At 37.6% G+C, this 21,183-nt stretch overlaps 3 protein-coding genes across 3 annotated transcripts; 1 reads left to right on the top strand and 2 right to left on the bottom strand.

The window, feature by feature from the left end:
* The first annotated feature begins 158 nt into the window (after nucleotides 1-158).
* nol7 (nucleolar protein 7) lies at nucleotides 159-2,537 on the top strand. Its single transcript, XM_065276516.2, has 8 exons — nucleotides 159-382; nucleotides 650-710; nucleotides 923-978; nucleotides 1,062-1,090; nucleotides 1,193-1,235; nucleotides 1,347-1,468; nucleotides 1,549-1,626; nucleotides 1,702-2,537. The coding sequence occupies exons 1-8, from the start codon at nucleotides 258-260 to the stop codon at nucleotides 1,773-1,775; spliced, it is 588 nt and encodes a 195-aa protein (XP_065132588.1). The 5' UTR covers nucleotides 159-257; the 3' UTR covers nucleotides 1,776-2,537.
* Nucleotides 2,538-3,359: 822 nt separating this feature from the next.
* ranbp9 (RAN binding protein 9) lies at nucleotides 3,360-16,173 on the bottom strand. The gene is made up of 14 exons (XM_065276515.2): nucleotides 15,540-16,173; nucleotides 14,294-14,405; nucleotides 13,618-13,670; nucleotides 12,414-12,581; nucleotides 11,474-11,496; nucleotides 10,414-10,598; nucleotides 10,136-10,248; nucleotides 8,244-8,352; nucleotides 7,998-8,152; nucleotides 7,745-7,886; nucleotides 5,762-5,883; nucleotides 4,863-5,014; nucleotides 4,611-4,722; nucleotides 3,360-4,506 (listed from the first exon to the last, which is right to left on the bottom strand). The coding sequence occupies exons 1-14, from the start codon at nucleotides 15,754-15,756 to the stop codon at nucleotides 4,376-4,378; spliced, it is 1,794 nt and encodes a 597-aa protein (XP_065132587.1). The 5' UTR covers nucleotides 15,757-16,173; the 3' UTR covers nucleotides 3,360-4,375.
* A 1,132-nt stretch (nucleotides 16,174-17,305) lies between these two features.
* rnf182 (ring finger protein 182) lies at nucleotides 17,306-18,049 on the bottom strand. Its single transcript, XM_065275454.1, has one exon. The coding sequence runs from the start codon at nucleotides 18,047-18,049 to the stop codon at nucleotides 17,306-17,308; it is 744 nt and encodes a 247-aa protein (XP_065131526.1).
* Nucleotides 18,050-21,183: the final 3,134 nt, after the last annotated feature.

The following is a 21,183-nucleotide window of genomic DNA, read 5'->3' as shown; positions in this document are numbered from 1 at the left end:
ACTTTGATGTCATCAGTGATCGGCAAAACGCCTCATGAACTCGAAAACAACTGCGTCATTTATACCGGTTTGTTTACGGACAGATATAATTGAGACATCCAAGCCACCAGATGGCAGCAGTTGTATCTGCCGACACTTCTGACTTCAGTTTGTCCATCTTTAATGTATGTCTAATGTTGTTGGCTTTTATTATGGCGGATCTTATCCAACGTGGGTTCTAAAGTGAAGTTTTTAACCAGTTTAAGTAGTTTGACAGAATGTCTAAATTAACAGAGACTCAGTTTGACTCCAGTGAAGATGAGCTGCCCGAGGAGATCGCCTTCGATCAATCCAAAAGCGTTGCGTTGAAGAGTGTTAAAGATGCGCTGGAGTCAGCTAAAAGGTACATTATGAGTCGTAGGCTTTTAGCATAGACTAACGTTAAATTTGAGCACATAAGGACGTTATGCAGGGTATAACTTACATCTCTTACTCTAAAATAAAAATGCTACACGTGTAACTTATATGTGGCAGTATTAAGAGAATTCATGTATACACATGGATGCTTTGGAAACCTATGCAAACCAAGCATAAGCATGTCAGTGTCAATAAAGTTTTGTCTTTTATTTTGAAGTGTTTCCTAAAAAAAAATGGATCGCTTTGCTTTCAGAGAAAAAACTCTATTGAAGGAGAAACGAAAGAAAAGACAGCAGCTTTTCCAGGAGCAAAAGGTACACATTGGTGAACTACACACCATGGATGGCTTTTCTATTTCATCTTATTAAAAATATATTAACTATAACAATCCACAAAAAATAAATTTAACATTTAAGACCACAACAACATTGATCAAGTTTTACATACCTGTAACGTTAGTACTGGTCAATGTTCAAACCTCAAGACTTGCATCATTTACATGTTTTTTTTTGTTTTTTTTTTTAAGAAAAAGAAGTGTCTTCCTGCAGATGTCCTGCAGGAATTTGATGAAATGCCTCAAAGGTAAGCATTGCAGTTCAGTAAAGTTGGTTATTAAATTAATTTTTTTGGAAGAAAACGTTTTAAAATCTTTCGTATCATTCTAGACAGACCAAGGCATCAGACAACAACAGCGGTAACACTTTAAATTACTTAAGTTATTTTACGTTAAACATGTTCTCTTTGTACATTCAAAGGTGAAACAACCTTGGCATAAATTTAATACAATGTCTTACAGATGATGAAGAGACCTTAAATGAGGAAGAGACCATCTCCAAAACGTAACGAGAAGCTTTTTATCATTAAGTGTAATCTTTCTGTAAATGTGCAGTCGTAAGCAGCATAAGGTGAGAAAATGCACTTACGTTTTACGTTTTGTGCATGCGATTTAGTTTACAGGACAGCTACAGTGTAATGAGGTTAAAGGATAACTCCTCCGCCATATCACTGCAACAAAGGGCCACAGACTTCATTCAGTCTCGCCTCTATGGACCAGGAACCAGAAGAACAACCAGTAAGATAATATAACCACTTATTTTAAACCAGATTTATTCCTCACACAACATCCTAATATTTATGTTGTCATGTCTTCAGGTGCCGAGCTTCTGTCTCTTAGCAGGAAGAAAGGCACCAATCAAGGTGCAGCTGTAGAGTTTATAAATAAAAAAATAAGTAAGTATTGCATCTTCTTTAATGTAAATTTGTTTTGGAGAACAATACTCTGAACTGTCTTGTGTTTATTTACAGGTGCTGACTGTAAAGCTAAAGCTGAGAAGTCCAACAAAAGATTTAGACACAAACAGAAACTGGTTCCTTCCTAAATCCTACAACAGGAGCTGTTGGATTATGGTTCTATTCTTATAGACATGTTCACATAAGGGTTATATCCAAAAAACTGGGTCTTATTTTGAATGAAAACCTTTTTAAACTAAGGTTTATGTCCGTACTAAATTTATGTTTGAGTAATGTGATGATCTGATGCTGTTCAGATAAGCACGCCAGATTCATGTGATGACTTTTTAGGTCATTTAAAGATACAAAAGTAAATAAGGGTGTTATTTTGGAACGCGTCAACACATTGGACATGTACTGTACACTTTAATAAATGTAAACTAATGTAAGGACTGACATTTGTAGTTAATTTTCTTAGTTTGACTCTTTAAAGGGGATATTTCACAAGACTTTTTTAAGATGTCAAATAAATCTTTGGTGTCCCCAGAGTACATATGTGAAGTTTAAGCTCAAAATACCCCATAGATAATTTATTATAGCATGTTAAAATTGTCACTTTGTAGGTGTGAGCAAAAATGTCTTGTTTTTGTGTTTGTCCTTTTAAATGCAAATAAGTTTATCTCTGCACTAAATGGCGGTGCTGTGATGGATAGTGCAGTTTAAGGGGGCCGTATTATAATATGACATCACAAGAGGAACCAAATTTCAATGACCTATTTTTTCACATGCTTGCAGAAAATGGTTTATCAAAACTAATGCAGAGTTCAGACTGCATGATTTTAGCCCTGATTTTAACTCGCCGACAGGTTTTGAGAAATCCCAGGCAAATCGATGCACGTGCACGCGAGCGACAATCACACATTTGATTTATTTGTCTGATTTATCAAAGACTTGATCAAAGAGATATTTGGCATGCTAAATATCTGGACCTGTCGGTGATTCAAAATCATGTTTTGGCTGAAAATAACATAGGTGATGACCTACAGCCAATGAGAGAGCAACATACAGGACAGCTGGATGTTCGGGGAGGAGTCTCTCCAACCATTTCCTCCTTCATAATCGTTATTTCTTCTTTCTGCTGCAAATGAGCGCATGTGCAATTTGTATGTTAAGCTTCTCGCTTTTTTTATAATAATCGCAATCTCATGTGAGAACTCTGGTCTTGCACGCGTGACCTCGCGTTGTTTCCTTCGTGTACTTCTCGCGTGCGTTTGGTTGTGAGACGTAGTTTGCGGACCGGGACAACGTTGTCTGCGATTCTTCCTACGGTAAAGTCACGCAATGTGAAAACCTCTGTCGCCAATCCATCATGCAGTCTGAAGCAACAACTGAACACTACCCGAGACAGTCACACATTGTGAAAACATCTGTGACCCGACTAGATTGAAAATCATGCAGTCTGAACTCTGCATAAGTTACTGGGTTGACCTAATAACGAAGTTAATTTTCACATTTTCTATGTAGAGGTGGTACCCATTAATATCACTTAAACATGGAAAAGTCAGATTTTCATTTTATGTCCCCTTTAACCCTGGCGACACATCCACTCATTTGGTTTTATGCTTTTAGCTTCTATGTACTTGTGGTGTAACTACAATACATGGGAACTCACCATCACTATGTAGCACAATAGCCAATTACTCATCGGATTGCCTGGAAACACAAACCTGATATCTCGTTTAACTGGGTATTTACGTTTTATTACTGAAAATGATAAGACAGTGTTGATGACAATACTGTACCATTCTTATTTTAAAAGTACTGATGATCTCAGGGCTTCACTGGTAAACAGGAGGAGAGAAAACAATGTAGCAGGCTTGCGTCTCCGGGACTAGATATGACCTTATGTTACCGTGTTCCTGACCGAACTGCACAAAAAACACAGTGCAGGCAATGATGACGATGAAAGAACGATTGAATAGGGACTTTTTAAAAGATGAAGGTATGGGATCAGGTGGATGAAAAGACCATAGACATCAATACAATAACAAATCAAAGTGTCCAAACAATCCTGCTGTGCAGTTGGCAGAGGGAGGGTGCGCTTGCACAAATAAGGGCGTAACTCATACAGCTCACACTAACGCTCTATACTAAGTAGTACCACCACTAAGGATGACTCCCAGCAGTGTTAGGTTTTCTGGGTTTTTAATATTTTTTACTTTAAGATAACTAAATGTTCCACTCCTCGTGTTAATATATCATCTTTTTTATTTTAACGGTAAAGTACACAAGCTGAGACCTGAAAATAGCAGTGTGACCCTAGTTATTTGGTCTCTCTCTCACTCTGCCAGCTTTCAACCAAGAACAAATATATCTTATATGCAAGTTTACTGATAATAACATTAGTCATAATTTTCCTCATGCCTTGTAAATTAGGAAACAAACAATCAGCGCCTCCTGCACCCCCCACCCAATACCTCCTCCCCCAAAATAAAACAGACAAAAGGAAAATAAAGACCAAAATGATTTGGGATTTCGAAGGATCCCTCTTCTCCTAATGTGTCTTTAGGCCGGTTTGGGCCTGGGTGAAGAAGATCCAGTCTTGTCAGAGAGCCAGTATGGGTCTGGCAAACATTGAGGCTCAGTTCATCAAGCCATGGTTTCAAAGCTAGCCCCAGTTTTTCTGGGATGGTCTGGGTTGATGTGGGCCTCTTTCATGGGATGATTTTAAGGGATGATTCTCCTGAGGCTAGTGAAGGTAATCATCCACTGATGCAAAGGCGCAGGATCCGCTGCCCGTGCGAGCCATGAGGGACAGACACTGGGCTGCCTGGCCGACGGCAAGTGCCAAAGGAGGCTGCTTTGGCAGGTTATGAGTCTCTGCGTGAGGAAAACAAGATCTAAGATACACGTAGTACATAGCTAAACAGAGATGTTGATTTTCGTATGCCAAGGCTTTGACTTTAACCAAGAAAGAAAGATACCTAATATTGCACTGTTGAGGGTAGAGCAGACAGGCTCTCTCTGGATTGAGTCTAACTGGTATCCAACAGGGCTGTTCCATGGATCTGAATATGCCAACAAACTGAATGCATCCTGCAAGAATGGAGAGGCATACATTTATCAAACATCATTTTGTACTTATTTGTGATTTTACATCGCTTTTGATCGCTTTTAATAATTTAGCACCTACATTCTGCACCTTTTCGCAACATGGTGTATTATGATGTCAGTACCTTGAGCATCTTCTTATTGGCGGAGTTCTTGCCCCGTTCACGCCGCAAGTGTTCGCTCATGCTCTGTAGCTCTCGGCCAAACTGGATCATTCTCTCGATGGCTGCCTGGCTCCCCCCGCACAACTGCCTCTTGGACTGGGCACTATCCACCTCTGTGAACACAGCATTTCATTCATTTAAATTAAAGCACTGGATTCATTTGTAGAAGATAAGAGATGCTTGAGTCACATGTGAAACAAAAAATTTCTTGCAAAGGTCACAGAAAATAAACTAAGGGGCTAATCACACCAAACACGCTTTAAACGCTTGGAAAAGCAAGGCGCGATGCACTGCCTTTTTTTTTTTAAAAGAGCAGTGCGATGCAGCTTTTTATATTGCTAAGCAACCACCGAGTCAGCTGTCTTGTCAATCAAATATTGAAACGTGAGCGCTCTTTTGCTGTTAACTGTCATATTAGCAAAAACTATAAAAAGAGGACGCTTGCTCTGACCTTGTTTGAGGATGAGAGGTGCACAAACACGCAGGAGAGAGTGAGTGAGTGTAGTCCGGTTCTTCAAAGCAACTGTAAACTTCCCTCACCTCCCTGCCCGCCTCTCCCCTCATTCGATTGGACAATGGAAAGACGCAAATGATGTCGGGCGCTTTTCCGCTCTCAGCACTCCTTCAAAAGCGCGTGCTGCGGCTGGCGACAAAAACCGCAAGGCGCTCGTCGCGCATAAACAGCGCAGATACGCTCCCTGACCATAGAATATCATCAAAAAAGGCGCCTGCAACTGACATAAACGCTTTTGGTGTGATCAGGCCCTAAGTGTGCAGATACCCAGGTATTTATTACAAGTTTGACAAGAGGGAGTTAGTAGTTTATGTCAAGTTTAGTTAAGCCCAATTCATTTCCTCACCCATATCTGCATCACAGTCCTCCAGCTCTGCCCCATGTGTAGAGCTGCCATTCAAAAATCCATTTGAAGAGGACTCAGAAACTCCATTTGAGAAGTGATCAACCTCCATCTCCACCTCAGTGCTGTGGGGAAGTCAACATTTAAGGGACATTTACTCAATAACAATTTCATCTGTATATGGGAAAGTTTTTATATGGTTTGGCTGTTCGTTTACACAACAGCAACGTTTTGGCGTATTTAAAATGCAAGTTTTTGATAATGATGCCTTGTTGTCTCTGTGTAAACGCGAATCTGTGATTACGTTGACCTCGTGAACATTGATTTAGTCTAGATATGCGAAACCACAATGGTGGCTTATAGGACTGTGTTTGTGCTGCTCACGATACTGTGTTTATTAAAGTGCACCTATTTCATTGCTAAAAAACAACGTTATTTTGTGTATTTGGTATAATACAATGTGTTTGCGTGGTTTATGAATAAAACACCTTTTTTGTAGCTCCAGATTTTACTTTCTTGCTGAAATGTACGGATTTGAAAAGCTCTGTGTCCCTGATTGGCCAGCTAATCTGTATGTTGTGATTGGCCTGAATACCTCTAACGTCAGCCGGAAAAATTATGCTTCTTACCATGTTTGAAAGATTCGGTTGCTAATAGGAGTTAACATACAGGCTGCAAGTCCGAAGTTGGAGGAATTATGATAATGTCGGTCTTGTCTACATCACCAATCCCAGAAAGTAAAATGTTGCCTACAATCCGTGTGTTTGTTGTAGTCCAAGAAAAGAGATTTTCGTTGGAAATGATAATTCGTGTCATTGTTTACTTCGGGGTTTGTACCTTTTGCATATCGTTAACATGTACTAATACACACTTACACACCAAAGGAAATTTAAAAAGATGAATTAGACAATAGGTGCTCTTTGCCTTTATGCTTTCACGGTCTTGATTGTTTGTATTTATCTCTTAGTAGATGAATACGTATGTGCACAGGCTTGTAGTGTTTCTTTACAAGGTAACATGTAACAGTAACCATGACTGTTTAAAACCTCGGTATACCTTGAAACCGGTAACTGGCCCATGCCTAAATTCTGGTGGGATGGATGACGTAAACTCCACTGCTTCGCTATCATTTGTAGTCGATCATCATTTGCATAAAGTTAAACTATTCTTAACTTTGTTGCGTCACTGGACGGCCCACTTCCTGCACTGCCGCTCGTCACCGTAAGTTGGCAAGCTTCCATTAAAATGAATAAGAACATGTTGCTCTGCTATTGCTAGTTGCTGGCAGTCTGAACAGGGCGTAAACATGGATTTTTTGACAGCATTTTCGTGTGTATTTGAAATGTATTTATAAACGCAAAGGAGTCAGTGTTGTTGTGTAAACGTAGCCTTAAACAGCAGAAAATTAAAGATGACATTATGGGGTGGTTCCGGGTCAGGGCTTATCCTAGTCCCAGACTAAAATGCATGTTTGAGCTGCTTTAATTTAACATTATCTTGTCCTGAATAATTTTAACATATATCAGTGACATTATTTTGTCTCAAGATGCACACCAGTAGTGTCTTTTGTAGGGTATGTTTGTAAAAACTTTCCTAAATGTCCTAATATAAATAAGGCCTAGTCCTAGATTAGCCTAAACCCTGTCCGGGAAACCGCCCCTAAATACCTTAAAGGTTTGATTACCAGGTAACACTTAAATGCATAAAGTAGCAATGTAAAATGCAATGTAAATGTAACCAAAAATTTGACATTTTAACTCCATACATCAAGTCTGTAAATTTGTAGCTTTGTGTGAACCCAAGTCATTATACAACTTGGGATGATGAAACAAGTTTTAGTTTTTTTTTTAAACCGTTTTTTAAGAACATAATTTCCCTGCTGTGTTCACCAAATTACACATCCATACATACAATCATTTTTTTCTAATTTTGTGATTTTTAAGTATACGAAACGTAGATATTTCTGAACTATGCAACAAGACATACCTCACACTGGTCTGCTGGCTCCGACTGCCATTCTGGATACTAAGATCAGTGCTCGGCACAGCAGGGACACACGGCTTGTGACTATGAGCTGAGGTGTGACCTTTACTTGATGAAACTCCATTACAGTAATTACTCTCAAGACCTACAGGGGGAAGCACAGATGACCGATGAAGAACCATTTCCCAATTATGGCTACTCTGGTCTTTATTTTGTAAATGATCTAAGTGGATACTGATGTTGAAATAGTATCTACCTGTCTGGTAGGCCTGGGAGCTGGTGGCTTTGTGAACAGGGCTGTTGAAGAGTCGAGGGGAGCCTGGGTAACTATCCTGTGACTTAGGGCTCCTCCCACCCAGACACCTGACCTCACTGTCTGTGCCATTCACCATCTCAATAAACTGTCTGACCCTGGAAAAGAATATCGAGATACAGGCTTTTCATGAATGCCTAATTCTCAATGAAGAGCTTGTTAATGAAGACTGTCAGCCATCACACTTACTTCAACATGAATAGGAGGTCTGGGTTTCTTTCGATCAGGTTGGGGTAAAGTTGTTGAGTGGTCTCTATAGCCTCTCCCATTCTGCCAGACAGGACCAGTTTCTGGATCTCTGCAATCGCAAATGTGAAATTACTAAAGGGCCAATGTGGAGATGCTTTTCACATACTGTAAGTAAGGAATAATTGACGACGAGCCATTGAATTATTCGAAAATAATGCAAACACAAGGTGGTTATGCGGTAGGGACTGGTAATTCAGAGGATTGGAGTCAATTATTCTGCTTATACCACAGTTACCACAAACATTGCTCTGGTGCCTATTTTTAAGACATTTAACATTTTAAGGTTAGGTGTGTGGTTTACAGAAAAATAATTGACACCCATGGAGAATGTGTTTGTGAAGTTTCAGCTCAAAATACCCCACAGATCATTTATTATAACATGTCAAAAATGTCCCATTTGGATGGGAACATAAACAGGTGTGTATCTTTAAATGCAAAAGAGCTACTGCTCCTCACTCCCTTAACAACAGACAGTAAAGAGCCTTCAGATAAAAATAGATCTGATGCGGGTTAATAATGTATTTAGCATTAGCGTACAATGTGCTAACAAACACATTTATAAAAGCATTTTTAATTGTCAGTTGCTGTCCGTGGGCAGGACATTATCAATATGATGTCACATTAACAGGAAAACAAAACAGCACGTCTAATGAGACTGCTTTGGTTTAATGGAAATACACATCTAATGTCCAAACGCCAAAGTGGATTTTGCATAATATGGACCACCATCAGGCCAAACCACCTGGACCTGGATACTGTCTGTAGCTAAAATGCAGTAATTTTAGCAGATTAAAAACAGATTGGGGGAAAGTAGGCCTTAAAACAATAAATAAATGATAATCCACCATAACATGCCTGCTATTTATATCACATACATTCTGTAAACTCAAAGGCAATGACAGACGTGTTTGTACTACTTTCCAAAGGATGCCATTATCTTCCCCACAGGGAAAACTGAATTCATAACCATACCGCTCAGTCGGATCGGCACGGAATGTAACGGTTTCACTAGGGCCGTGATGGTGGCAGTATTTTACCACAACAATGGTAATGCAACAATTCACAACATGCGCACATTGATGCATAGGTCTTATATATAATGCATACATATATTATAAAATATTAAAATGTAAACAAGGATCAGATATACATTTCTTAACATGTGGATGTTCACAGGCACTAAATTCTTATTCCTCCGGTAGGTGCTCGTCACAATGTCAAACAATGCTTAGGTCACTTAGCAATGACGCTCTGGAGCGCCAAAACGCATTGAAGAGGAGGAAAGTGGCGCTGTCACGTTTTCTGGGTGGTTTTAAACAGAAAATCTGAAGTAAATGTGAAGCAACTGATCATATGTACTTGACCATTTCGGGCAAAGCACGGGATCAGCGCCTATGTGCATGTTTATTAAAGCACTTCCATCCCTGAAACAAGCAAGGAACCTTTTTGGGGTTATGATGTTTCCAGCCACGCTGAAAACGCATTCTAATAGTGTACTAGTAGCACAGATTGATACTTTCTCGCAACTTTGAGTGACCAAGAGAGAAAATCTTCCCTCATTGTTCCGCCCCCAAGCAAGCGGGTCATCACTGATATCAGTTGCCTCCCCTTGCAAATAGCGCAATAACTCTGAGTCTGCTGGCTGTTTGCGTTCACAATTATCGCTGGGTGAGATTGTACTTTATATTTTTTTAAGTTGTGACATGCACACCACCGCTGGTCACACTTCACCACCGCGGTGGTTATGCCAACCGTCACAGCCCTAGGGTTTCACAAAGAAAACTGTTTGGCACTGCGATGGAAAAATATTTGTTGACAGACAGGATACTCACTCTGTCTGTTTTTGATAGAAGCAAGTTCCTCATGTACAGCCTGATCAGTTGATTTAGCAAAGGCTTCAGCGGTGGCACAGTAACTGTGGTGAACCAGATATGAGGCCACCATCCTAAACAGAGAGGAAGACAGCACAGAGTAAACAAAGCACAAAGAAAAAAAGACATGATGTTGACCTCCTATATCCATCAATTATTGTTGTTAGGTTTTTTTAGACCAAAGACAAAGTAACTATCAATGTGTCAACCATATTAAAATCCTAACTGAAAGTACTTACTTCTGAATCATGGCCTGCCATTCTCCCTCTCTCTCCCCAATAGGGAAGCGGTCAATCTGAGCTTGAATCTTGGTTCTCCATTCACGCATATAATCCTCAATATCAAAGACAAATGGGTGCTGGCCAAAGTTGGCATCCACGACCTCTCCTGGGGTCTGTAGACCCACTGTGGGGTACAGGTTGGGCTGAAAGGGAAATACAAAAATGTGGATTACCTATTTTTTTTTTTTACATTATTTATTAATATTATGTGCATATTCTCATTAGATAGATTCTCATAGAAAGTCTTGACACGGTTCACATATCCAGTTTGGTTTTTAAATCTGATCTTTCAGACTCACGATCTGCACTGCCATTTTGTATATCTACATCGTTGCTAAAGTAATGATGTAAACATCAGCACCACGATTTATTCCTATACAAATGTTTGTCTCTGCACTGGACGCAATACATAAGAGAACAAAAGCAGAGTGGCATTTTAAGCATTCATGCATATAAAGTGTCCAAAACGTTTGACTTGTGGCCCGACAGTTATATGTGGGTAGATGAGCATATTAGGACACTTTACATAGTATTGCAGACTTTAATAAATACTAAAATAGAATTGGTTATAACTATCTTATTAAAATATCGATTTAGTGGTCAGCTTAGGAGGCAAGCACACATTAATACATAAGGAAAATAATTCTGAGAGGGTCGGCGTTCACGGTCCAATAGAAAGAAAGGTCAGGGCTGCTAAACTGACATACTTCACAGAAAGACTCAGAGTAACATGAATGCTGGTCACCGGCCAACTGTGTTTTCTGCTCAATGGATTATTGTTTTTGGACCCAAACAGGCCTCTGTTCATTCAGGGAGAGAAATGTTTACGGGATGTCAGTCCAACATCTTGAAAAATGAATTAAGGAAGGAAAAGACAACACAATAGAAAAGGGTTCCTCTACAATATCCAAAAAAATGAAGGAGTATTAGAGAAGTGAACGTAAAACAAATAATTAGTGACCCTATGACCTTTAGTCAGACAATGGGCATATTTTATGTAAAAAAAAGAAAGACTTACCGGTAAATCTGTAAAAGCTATTCCTGGAAAACATAACAGACAACTGCATTATTATCAAAGTCAACTTAAATCTATGTATTTTTTGGAAATGATGGGCTTGTATGAGGACAAAACTGGTGACATTTCTCTTATATAATCTGTTCATTTTTAAAATGATTCCCACAATCTAAATAACACAGTGAGCAATTATTAAAACAACAGAAATAAAGGGAACATAGAAATTTTCATACATACATCTATATGTGTATATGTGTGTGTATACATACATTATATTAGTTTTTAAAACACTTTTTTTTTATTATATATTTTCCACCAAACTACGGCATAACACAAATATGATTGTGGGAATTATGTTGGTACCTAAAATCCAAAATAAATCACTTTCATATTTTATCATCTGAAGTGCATTCATCCTTTACCTGAAAATTGCAAAACCATACTCTTGTCATTTTATTAAGAAGCTTTTTGAAGTTTCACATTTAATCTGAGCTCTTATTACCTGCCTTTCCTTCAATATTCAGTCATTAATTTCAAGAAATCAATCTGTTTTGCACAGGTATATTTTGAGATTTTTAAGAACATAGTTAACATTTTAGTCAAGTGTTTCAAAACTTTTAACAGGTAGTGTATACACACACAGTTTACAGTTCCCCAATTTTATTTGGATAAAATTGCTTAAATATAAGGTAACCGTTTCACACCACAAATGCCGATTAGACTGCTGAAAATTATGATCTAACCACAAATACATTTTTGTTGACATGCCTGAAAACATTAAGGTATTAAGGATTAAAGTAAATAATAATAATGTCATTGTTTTAAATGTACTAAACAGAATATTCATCAAATTATCTCATTTTGTCTAAGTAAATGACAACATTTAGATTTTTTGGGCATGATCCAACCACTTCAGTTTCTCTGTAACATGTATATTTACTACCTAGACTGTGGCCATTTTTTGTGTAGAAACAGGTATTGTTGATGAGGTTCACACAGCAGCCAATCACATCGCCCGTTGTAAACGTGGGACCATAGGGCTGCCCAGTGCCAGAAGAACAGAAGGAATGGCCGTCATCCCCGTGGTAGCCATATGAGTGTTTATCCCAACCTAAGGACATAACATTTTGCACATACTTTTGCATTCTGACAACAATGAACCAACTAAACACTAAAAAGAGAGTAAGGCAGGGTGGTATGACAGTATATATTACATGCAATGGTAGAAATGTGCAAAATTACAAAAACGGCAAACTGCAACCATCTACTTGCTGTTATTTTTACATGTCAGAGATGAATCATAGAAAAATGTGAAAATATAGAGCAGAATGTGTTACCAACAAGTCACTATAATGAATTGCTTGTTATGAAGGGTGTTGTTACATTCAACATTGCATCACATGTGTGTATATCTGCTATTATTCCACACCTTTGCATGTGGCTCATCCTATCAAATTTAGAGTTTAATCCATTTTATGTTATTAGTTTTACTGTTTAGTCTTATGGGTAGAGTGTTCCTATAGCTCACTTGGTTGAGCGTTGTGACAAAAATCATAATTGACGATTATGCATCTTGATATTCTAATTGTGATTATTATTGATGATTTATAGGCTTTACATTGAAGTTTTAAAATGTTTTATAACTTTCTGTGAAGCAGCTGCATAGTAAGTTCTAAACACCCAAAACTAAATAATATAACAACAAATAATTACGGGAGTTATGTTATGTTGTTAGTAAAAAATCCAAAATGAATGTTAACTTATCGATTTTTAAATTTCTGATTCAACACTGTATTTGGTGCCCAAGCATACAGCCGAAATGCACAGAAATGAGCACAAATGGACAGCTGTAATTAAGGCTTTTGACGATTATGTAATTGTTTCACTTGTAATTGTAATCTCAATTAGCTTTTCAAAAATTGTGAAGTCCTAGTGCTAGCAACACGAAAATCATGGGTTCAAAGCGATCATTAGGCACTCTTTCAACTCTTATCTCCCCGGCTGCAGCCCCGCAGAGGTGACACCCAATGTCATTGAGGGAGTGATCAAATTTAACATTGACCTCATGATATACCTAATGTTATGGTGAGTTTATGCTGTGCATAGTCAACAATGAATAACTCCTTAATGTCTGAAAACTGTTTTACCTGGGAGTCTGTTCATGTTGACACCTTGAGCTGATAGGCCGATCCCCATGTACCTAATCACAAGACACAAAATGCATTTGAAGGAAAAGCCTGCACAACGCTGGTAAAATTACACTACTGCTGTGTAATAATTACTAAGCTAATTTACATTTTAAAGGGTCCTTATCATTAAAGGTACAGTTCACCCCAAAATGAAAATGATTTGATTTCATGTCATTTTGCCCATTAAATATAAAACAATGCTCTATTCTCAACCTCAAGAACATTGATGATTATATATAATTGCAGGTAGATTTGGTTATTTTTTATGCATTTACAAATGGTTATTATTTTAGCATTTTGGTACTTATTGTCATAGATTTCAAGATGTTACAGGCTATAACAATATTAAATTTTATGTAAAAAGTTTCTTATATAGCTTATGATCTCCTGTTGCCTAAATTACTCCGTGTCAATTCTGTTACTGTCAAACTCTTGTCAACACTGTTACTGTAAGAGTCATGTATGTGTGTGGACCTCCAATTATATAAATCACCCACATATTCTCAATTTAAAGGAAGTTTGTGCTATCTATAAGGTTTGGAACAACACTGAGGTAAGTAAAAATTGAAATAATTATTACATTTGACCAAACATAAACTAAACAATGAAATATGACACGGAATCCTTTACTTACCCATCTCGACCTTTACTGATGATTTTCACCTCAAAGTAATAAACCCCACAGGCGGCTGGAATGGGGTGTGTTGCACGGACAGATGCCGCATCTTTCGGGGTCTTTCCATGACCTGGATGACATAAACAATGGTTTCAAAACTGTATATCATTTGCTGTTACTCACAAGGAACATGGGGAAGTTTTGCAATGGTGTATCATCACCAAAACACAATACAGTCAATGTATAAGCAATATAATCAATATAATGGGTTAAGGATATTTTGCTTGGCAAAAGCCCACTTGCTTTCTTATTTAAAATATCATATTTAATTTCTACCTGTCATCACTACCAAATGCTCTCATTAATTCTGTGGCCTACCTTTATGACTCAGCTAAGGGAAATGGCAGACATTTCATTGAATGCCATCAAGACAATCATTAGACTACATAAGCTTGTAAAACAACTACACATACTAAACAAATGAGTTGGAGATCTTCTTTATCTGGTTATATATCTCCCATTAAACCCTTGCACAATCGCGATGGGAGGAAATCTGCCTGTGCAGACATCACAAATACAGGCCAGGCCAAATATTTTCCGCTGGGCTTGCTCAGTGACTCGTTAGGGTACATTAGTAATGTCTATGAAGACACGGCCTTTGTACACAGATCGTGACAATGAATGTCAGCTGCAGTGCTTCCGGAAATAACTGAAGCATCTCGCTAAAACCTAAAACTCACGATCATATCCCTGATACAGTGAACAAACTTTATATTTCATTAATTTCAAACCAAAACCGTCGTGTTGTTGGCTTCATATTGCTGTATGTCTCATATTATACAACAACATCATTACACATCTACGCAGAATCAGTTTATTTTTAAACTTTTAGCCTTTGCTAAATGCTCACTGCATAGGAATGACGCTAAATAATTCTAAATGGAGGACATTTTGAAGCAAAACACTGATTAACTTGTTAATTTGTTGTCAATAACGAGTTTTTTAATTAATATGATTTGGTTAGATTAAGCGAGATGTTATCAATCAAGATCATCCCTATTTTATAACGTTTCAATCACTCTGTATGATTAAAAAAAGGAAGCAAATTAGTTTGATTAGTCACAGACAAACGTTGTCTTACATTTATAATAAATCAAATGTGTAACACGACACAAGCTAACCTGGCTAACGACCCGAACTGTTTAGCTTGTAAACAACTTGCTATTCTGATGTTTGTGTCAAGTTGCTGTGTTAGCTTCGTTACCTTTGTAATGCACCCGGAGGTTGTTTTGAGACAGGCCGATGTAGCTGAATTTGTCTTTGGGGCTCCAGGATCTGGGTAAGGGGGTCTCTTGCTCGTTGACGGCCGGATAAAGGCGTCTAAGCCGCTGGTTAAGCTCTTTTTCCTGCTCGTTGAGAGCCAAGTCTCCGTGAACGACAACCGACATCAGAAACCCACAGCCCGATGACGGTCCTGACATCGCGATCCGATTCTTGTCCTCAATACCAACAGCTTGCCAGCTATCTTTAGCTGGACAGCTTTCTAACAGTGTCCAGTGGCAAAAGCGACCACTGTCAGACACCGCGAGAGAAGAGACGCTGAGATTTTGGATGGTTTTATTCGGATCGGATCTGATAGCCAGTCGGCTAACTGCGATTAGCCAAAAACAGCTCTCCGATAGAGTTAGCAAGACGCTAGATAGAATTAATCATTTCGATACAACCAAACGACAACTAATAAAGACAGAACAGACATCCAGAAAGTTGATCCATGCTATTTAAGACGACATGCAGCCGATCGGACAGACTAATCCTGGTTAAAGAAATGCAAAGACAGCAGCAGAAGGAAGCCCGATCTTTTGTTTGTTGTTAGTGTGAAATGCTGCGATCTGATTGGCTCTCTCAAGGTCCAGTAACACTTCCTCGAGGACTTGGTACATGACTAGACACAAGCTACTACTAATTTCTACATTCTTTAGGTTGTTGTTGTTATTATCTATAGACAAGAAGGTTGTGACAATTGCATATATTAACGATTCATTTGTTTTACTTTGTCTGTAATTTACATATGAGGAGACCATGCAGTGTGGTGCTGGCTATAAACAAATATCTTTTCACAAATCAAACAGGCCTAACAACACACAGCTTTAAACAAATGACAAAGTCTGTATTTATTAAAACAAGCATAGTAGCATAGTATTTTATACAACACAATGGATTTTGTATTTTTTGTGTATTGGTGTTATTTTTATATACCAAAAATATACCATATGTCGTTGATCAGAACTGATATCTTAAACTTTGTCTTACAATGTTAAATATTTCTGTAAACTGTGACTCTATAAGTGCATTTTACTAAATTCTTGTGTGTTAGTGGATATGGTTTGTTTGTTTGTTTTTGAGTTAAAATGTTCTGACAGATGCATACAACCCACCCACAATGCAGTATCTGAGATTTATAGTAGGTTAACAGCATTACATTGCATATATGCATTTGGCAGACACTTTTATCCAATTGCAAGGTCTACATTTTTATTACTTTGTGTGTTTCTAGGGATGGAACCTACAACATTTTGTGCAGCTGCTAATAAAATACTCTACCACTGAGCTATGAGAACAGTATAACATCATTAAATATCAAACACCCAATGCATCTGTCATATCTTACCAAATGATCATGTTTATTATTTTTAGACAGAAAAAGTTTACATTAGTAAATTTACAGTGGTCTTGGTTACCAAATTGTTTATTTCACTTAGGGAAAGGTACACTAAACAATTATATACAGTACATATGGTATAGAAAAATATATGGTGGGCCATTTTGTAAAAGTGGATTTTGTCTAAAAGTTAGTTAGCATTGCTATATGACATTTATTTTTTGCATTTTACATACATGAACTTGTAACATACTGGAAAATTCTTTCTTGCTATGCATTTATGAGTTTTTCCACAATCGTACAGGACCATTGACACATCAAGTCTCGATCACACACTCATAACAGTTATACATATACCCTTGATTTGGTTGTTATGGTGCTACACATTCCAAAAGCTCACTGCACAGACACTGGCAAAGGCAGTACACCATAAGAATTAAAATACTGGCGGGTACCACACTGACCAGCAGTAACCCAAGATGTGTAATCTGCATTATTAGCAGGTAGATACCCAAAGGCAATGAGCCAAAGTAAAGCAGCCCCAGCAACCAGACCAGTACTCGTGCTGTGGTCTGGCATAAGAGAGCCGCACAGTTCCACACTGTCCATCTCTGTGTAACAGAAGCCATGGAGTCCAAGCTGGAAGAATGATAATCCCTACCTGGAGCTGGAATTACAGCCTCCTGTTGAGGCTCCATAAAGGTGATGACCACGTAATTGGAACGAATGGAAGTAGGGGAAGACGAGGCAGAGTGACCCACTAGGGAATTGAGGTGTCTGGGATTGAGGATAACCTCACCTTGCCTCTCAAGCAGGTTCTGATGTTTCCGTGTCTGGATGGACAGTGCTGTCACCAGTTTGTACTCATCTGGTAGATTGTCCACGGCCTCTCCAGGAAGGTCTGTGATGTAGCGGCAAAACGGGCAGATCACCGAACCTGGAGATGATTCACCCAAATCGAGGATTTTTGCAAGGCACTTGGCACACAGATAATGACAGCACTTCAGTACTTTTGGACGTCGACTTGACAAGCTGTAAGCACAGTAGCATATCTTGCATTCCAGTTCTTCTGTGGTGAAGCCACTCACCACATCCTCTGGGTATTGTCCCATCATGTTTTCTTCCTCTCAGTGTTTTCTCATGGGCAAGTTGTAGTTAAAGCAGTGCGGGAACATGGTGGCGATGCAGCTGCTAAACCACTTTTTGTGTCTGGATGGTGTCCTGTGCAGACTGTGGAGCATTGCCTGTACTGTGCCAAAGGGCTCTGGATGGGTTTGTGCTGAGGAACTTCATGCACTCTGTGGAAGGGTGGGGAGAGGCCACCACCGAAAAGATAACTGTTAACACAGCAGTAGAGAACAAACACCGCAGCAACAAAGCAGTCCCTGTAAAACCAGGGCTGGAATTTTCTAGCTTTTGTTACCACTGAAATTCAGTCCAATTAGTGGCTCCACACTTCTTTCTGGTACAAAGTTTATCTTGCTTTCAAAATTCAAGAGTACATAAAAATGTTTTCAAACAAGACAAATCGTTTTGAATTCAAACTAAATCTTAACTATAGTAAACATGCCTAATTGAATTATAGAAGATGTCCAATTGTTTGGAGATCTTGTAATGTAGCCAGTACAGCAATGCAGTTTGCTGTGCAACATCAGAAATTAGGTCATTGCTGTTCACTCTCTGTGTTTGGTTATTAATGAGATTTTGTGATATAAGAATACACTGGCAAGATCTAGATGACCCTTTGACCAAGTTCAACAAATATCAAAATAAGATTAATACAAAAATTCTGCACACATAAGAAATCAATATTGTTTTTGAATGAAACATAAACATAAATAAATGATTCACTAGAGCTTTCTTTTACTTCTAATAGATTAAATGTCTTCAGTCACAAGCTACAGACATATACTTAAAAATGCTCAGTTTTGTTGAGTACTGTATGTGTAATTACATTAACTTGTGTCTGAGGAAATTAAGTGTCCCTCATTGGAAATCATTTAGTCCTAGATTAAAATACAGACTTGGGACACTAAAGTTTTTATTTTTTTAAGCACTCTCTGTACTTGCTTTCTTCTGATTTCATAAAACAAAGTAGTATACTAAACTGAAATCAGTTACATTAAAAACTATACAAACAAAAAGGGTGAATTAAGGTTGCCTGGAGACATTTTGACATTGAGATGACAGTCGAAAACCGTCCCAAACTGTACCTGAATTCACCCTATACTAATTTTACATTGTGTGACCCTTGTTTCACTTCATCATATACAGTAGTGCACACTGCCCCTAGTGGTTAAAGAAGTTAAACCTGCTGATTTTTGTACCAATAATAACAAATATAAGATTCAACAACAAATAAACAGTCTTTGTAATGGCAAAAAGTCTTGAATCTTCATAAGAAAAACACAGAAGCAAAGGTTCCAGGTGCCAAACAAAAATTACCTTATTTGCTCGAGCCAATAAAGTTAGACAATCAACACCCCTCAAAAAGGTGCTCCAAGATCCTCTGCCCTCCCAGCATCTGACTACATTTATATACAGTAAGATCAAACGCTTCTTATCTGAGATGATGTACAATCTTCTCATTGATCTCGTCTTGCCACAATTAACTTATTGTTCGGTGTAGCAAAGTGTAGCAGGACTCTTTCTCAAATCTAAAATGACATAGGCCTACGTGTTTATTGGTTCTCTTGGCCTACCCACCACAACTAACTTATTGTTCAGTGTAGCAAAGTACAGCTGGACTCCTTCTCAAATCTAAAATGAGGTACTCTGTTTGTTACTTCAATTGGCCTTGGCATAGCTGGTGCTTGTGTGGAACATATATATTTGTGGAATCAATAAGTATAATAACTAAATAATAAGACTAAGAATTCATAATCAATAATAAATACATAATCCATAATAATAAAACCAATGAAACCTATCTTAAAAACTACAATATCTTCCAAGTAACAAAAAAATGTGGTTTAATAATTTACATATGATACATAAGAAACAATCATATAAAAGCACATGCAATTTAAATGGAGATCACATAAAGATCCTAAGAAAAAAGAGAAAAAAAACAAAGAAAAGAAAGGCAAGAAAATAAGAAGGACAGTTAACAGAAAGTTACACCCTTTGTGTAACTATCAAGGACTTGAATTGTGTTGACCCGACCCGGTCTAGAAAACCGGGCTCCACAAAAAAAAAACATATCGTCAAGGGATATTTTATGGTGGCCCTGAAGTGCAAACCACAACAACAAATTACTAAACAACAACAACAAATTAAAAAACAGCACAACAAATTAAAAAACACTGCAACAATTTAAAAAACGACAACAAATTAAAAAACACTACAGCTAATTAAAAACCGCTACAGCAAATTAAAAAACACTACAACAAAATAAAAAACAAATACAAAATAAAAAACACAACAGCAAGTTAAAAAAAACACTACAGCAAATTAAAAAACACAACTAAAAATTAAAAAACACTACAACAAATTAAAAACACAACTACAAATTAAAAAACACTACAACAAAATAAAAAACCATAACAAAATAAAAAGCACAACAGCAAGTTAAAAAAACACTACAACAAATTTAAAAAACACTACAACAAAAGCCGGTTCAAAAGCCGAACTGCAGTGTCGTCCAATCAGCGATGTCTCATGTTGCCCACTGGTACCTACCTCTTCCGGTAGGTTAATGTAGTTGTGTTTTTTAATTTGTAGTTGTGTTTTTAATTTGTTGTTGTGTTTTTTAATTTGTAGTTGTGTTTTTCAATTTGTTGTAGTGTTTTTTATTTTGTAGTTGTTTTTTATTTTGTTGTAGTGTTTTTTATTTTGTTGTTATGTTTTTTAACTTGCTGTTGTGTTTTTTATTTTGTATTTGTTTTTTATTTTGTTGTAGTGTTTTTTAATTCGCAGTAGTATTTTTTAATTTGTTGTTATTTTTTAATTTGTTGCAGTGTTTTTTATTTGTTGTGGTGTTTTTTAATTTGTTGTAGTGTTTTTTAATTTGCTGTAGTGTTTTTTAAATTTGCTGTAGTATTTTTTAATTTGTTGTGGTGTTTTTTAATTTGTTGTTGTTGTTTAGTAATTTGTTGTTGTGGTTTGCACTTCAGGGCCACCGTAGGATATTTCAAACATATTTTTTTAAGACAATGCAATTAAATTAAGAACAGAACGCAAGAGTTTATTAGGCTTTAACTTCTAGATCAGGATTGCAAGCAGAACAGGCCAGACAGCTGACTGAGCG

The sequence above is a fragment of the Paramisgurnus dabryanus genome, chromosome 6 (genome assembly GCF_030506205.2).
Source record: "Paramisgurnus dabryanus chromosome 6, PD_genome_1.1, whole genome shotgun sequence".
NCBI classification, from domain to species: Eukaryota; Metazoa; Chordata; class Actinopteri; order Cypriniformes; family Cobitidae; genus Paramisgurnus; species Paramisgurnus dabryanus.
The sequence above is the reverse complement of the archived record's forward strand: the minus strand, read 5'-3'. Positions and strand labels throughout refer to the sequence as shown.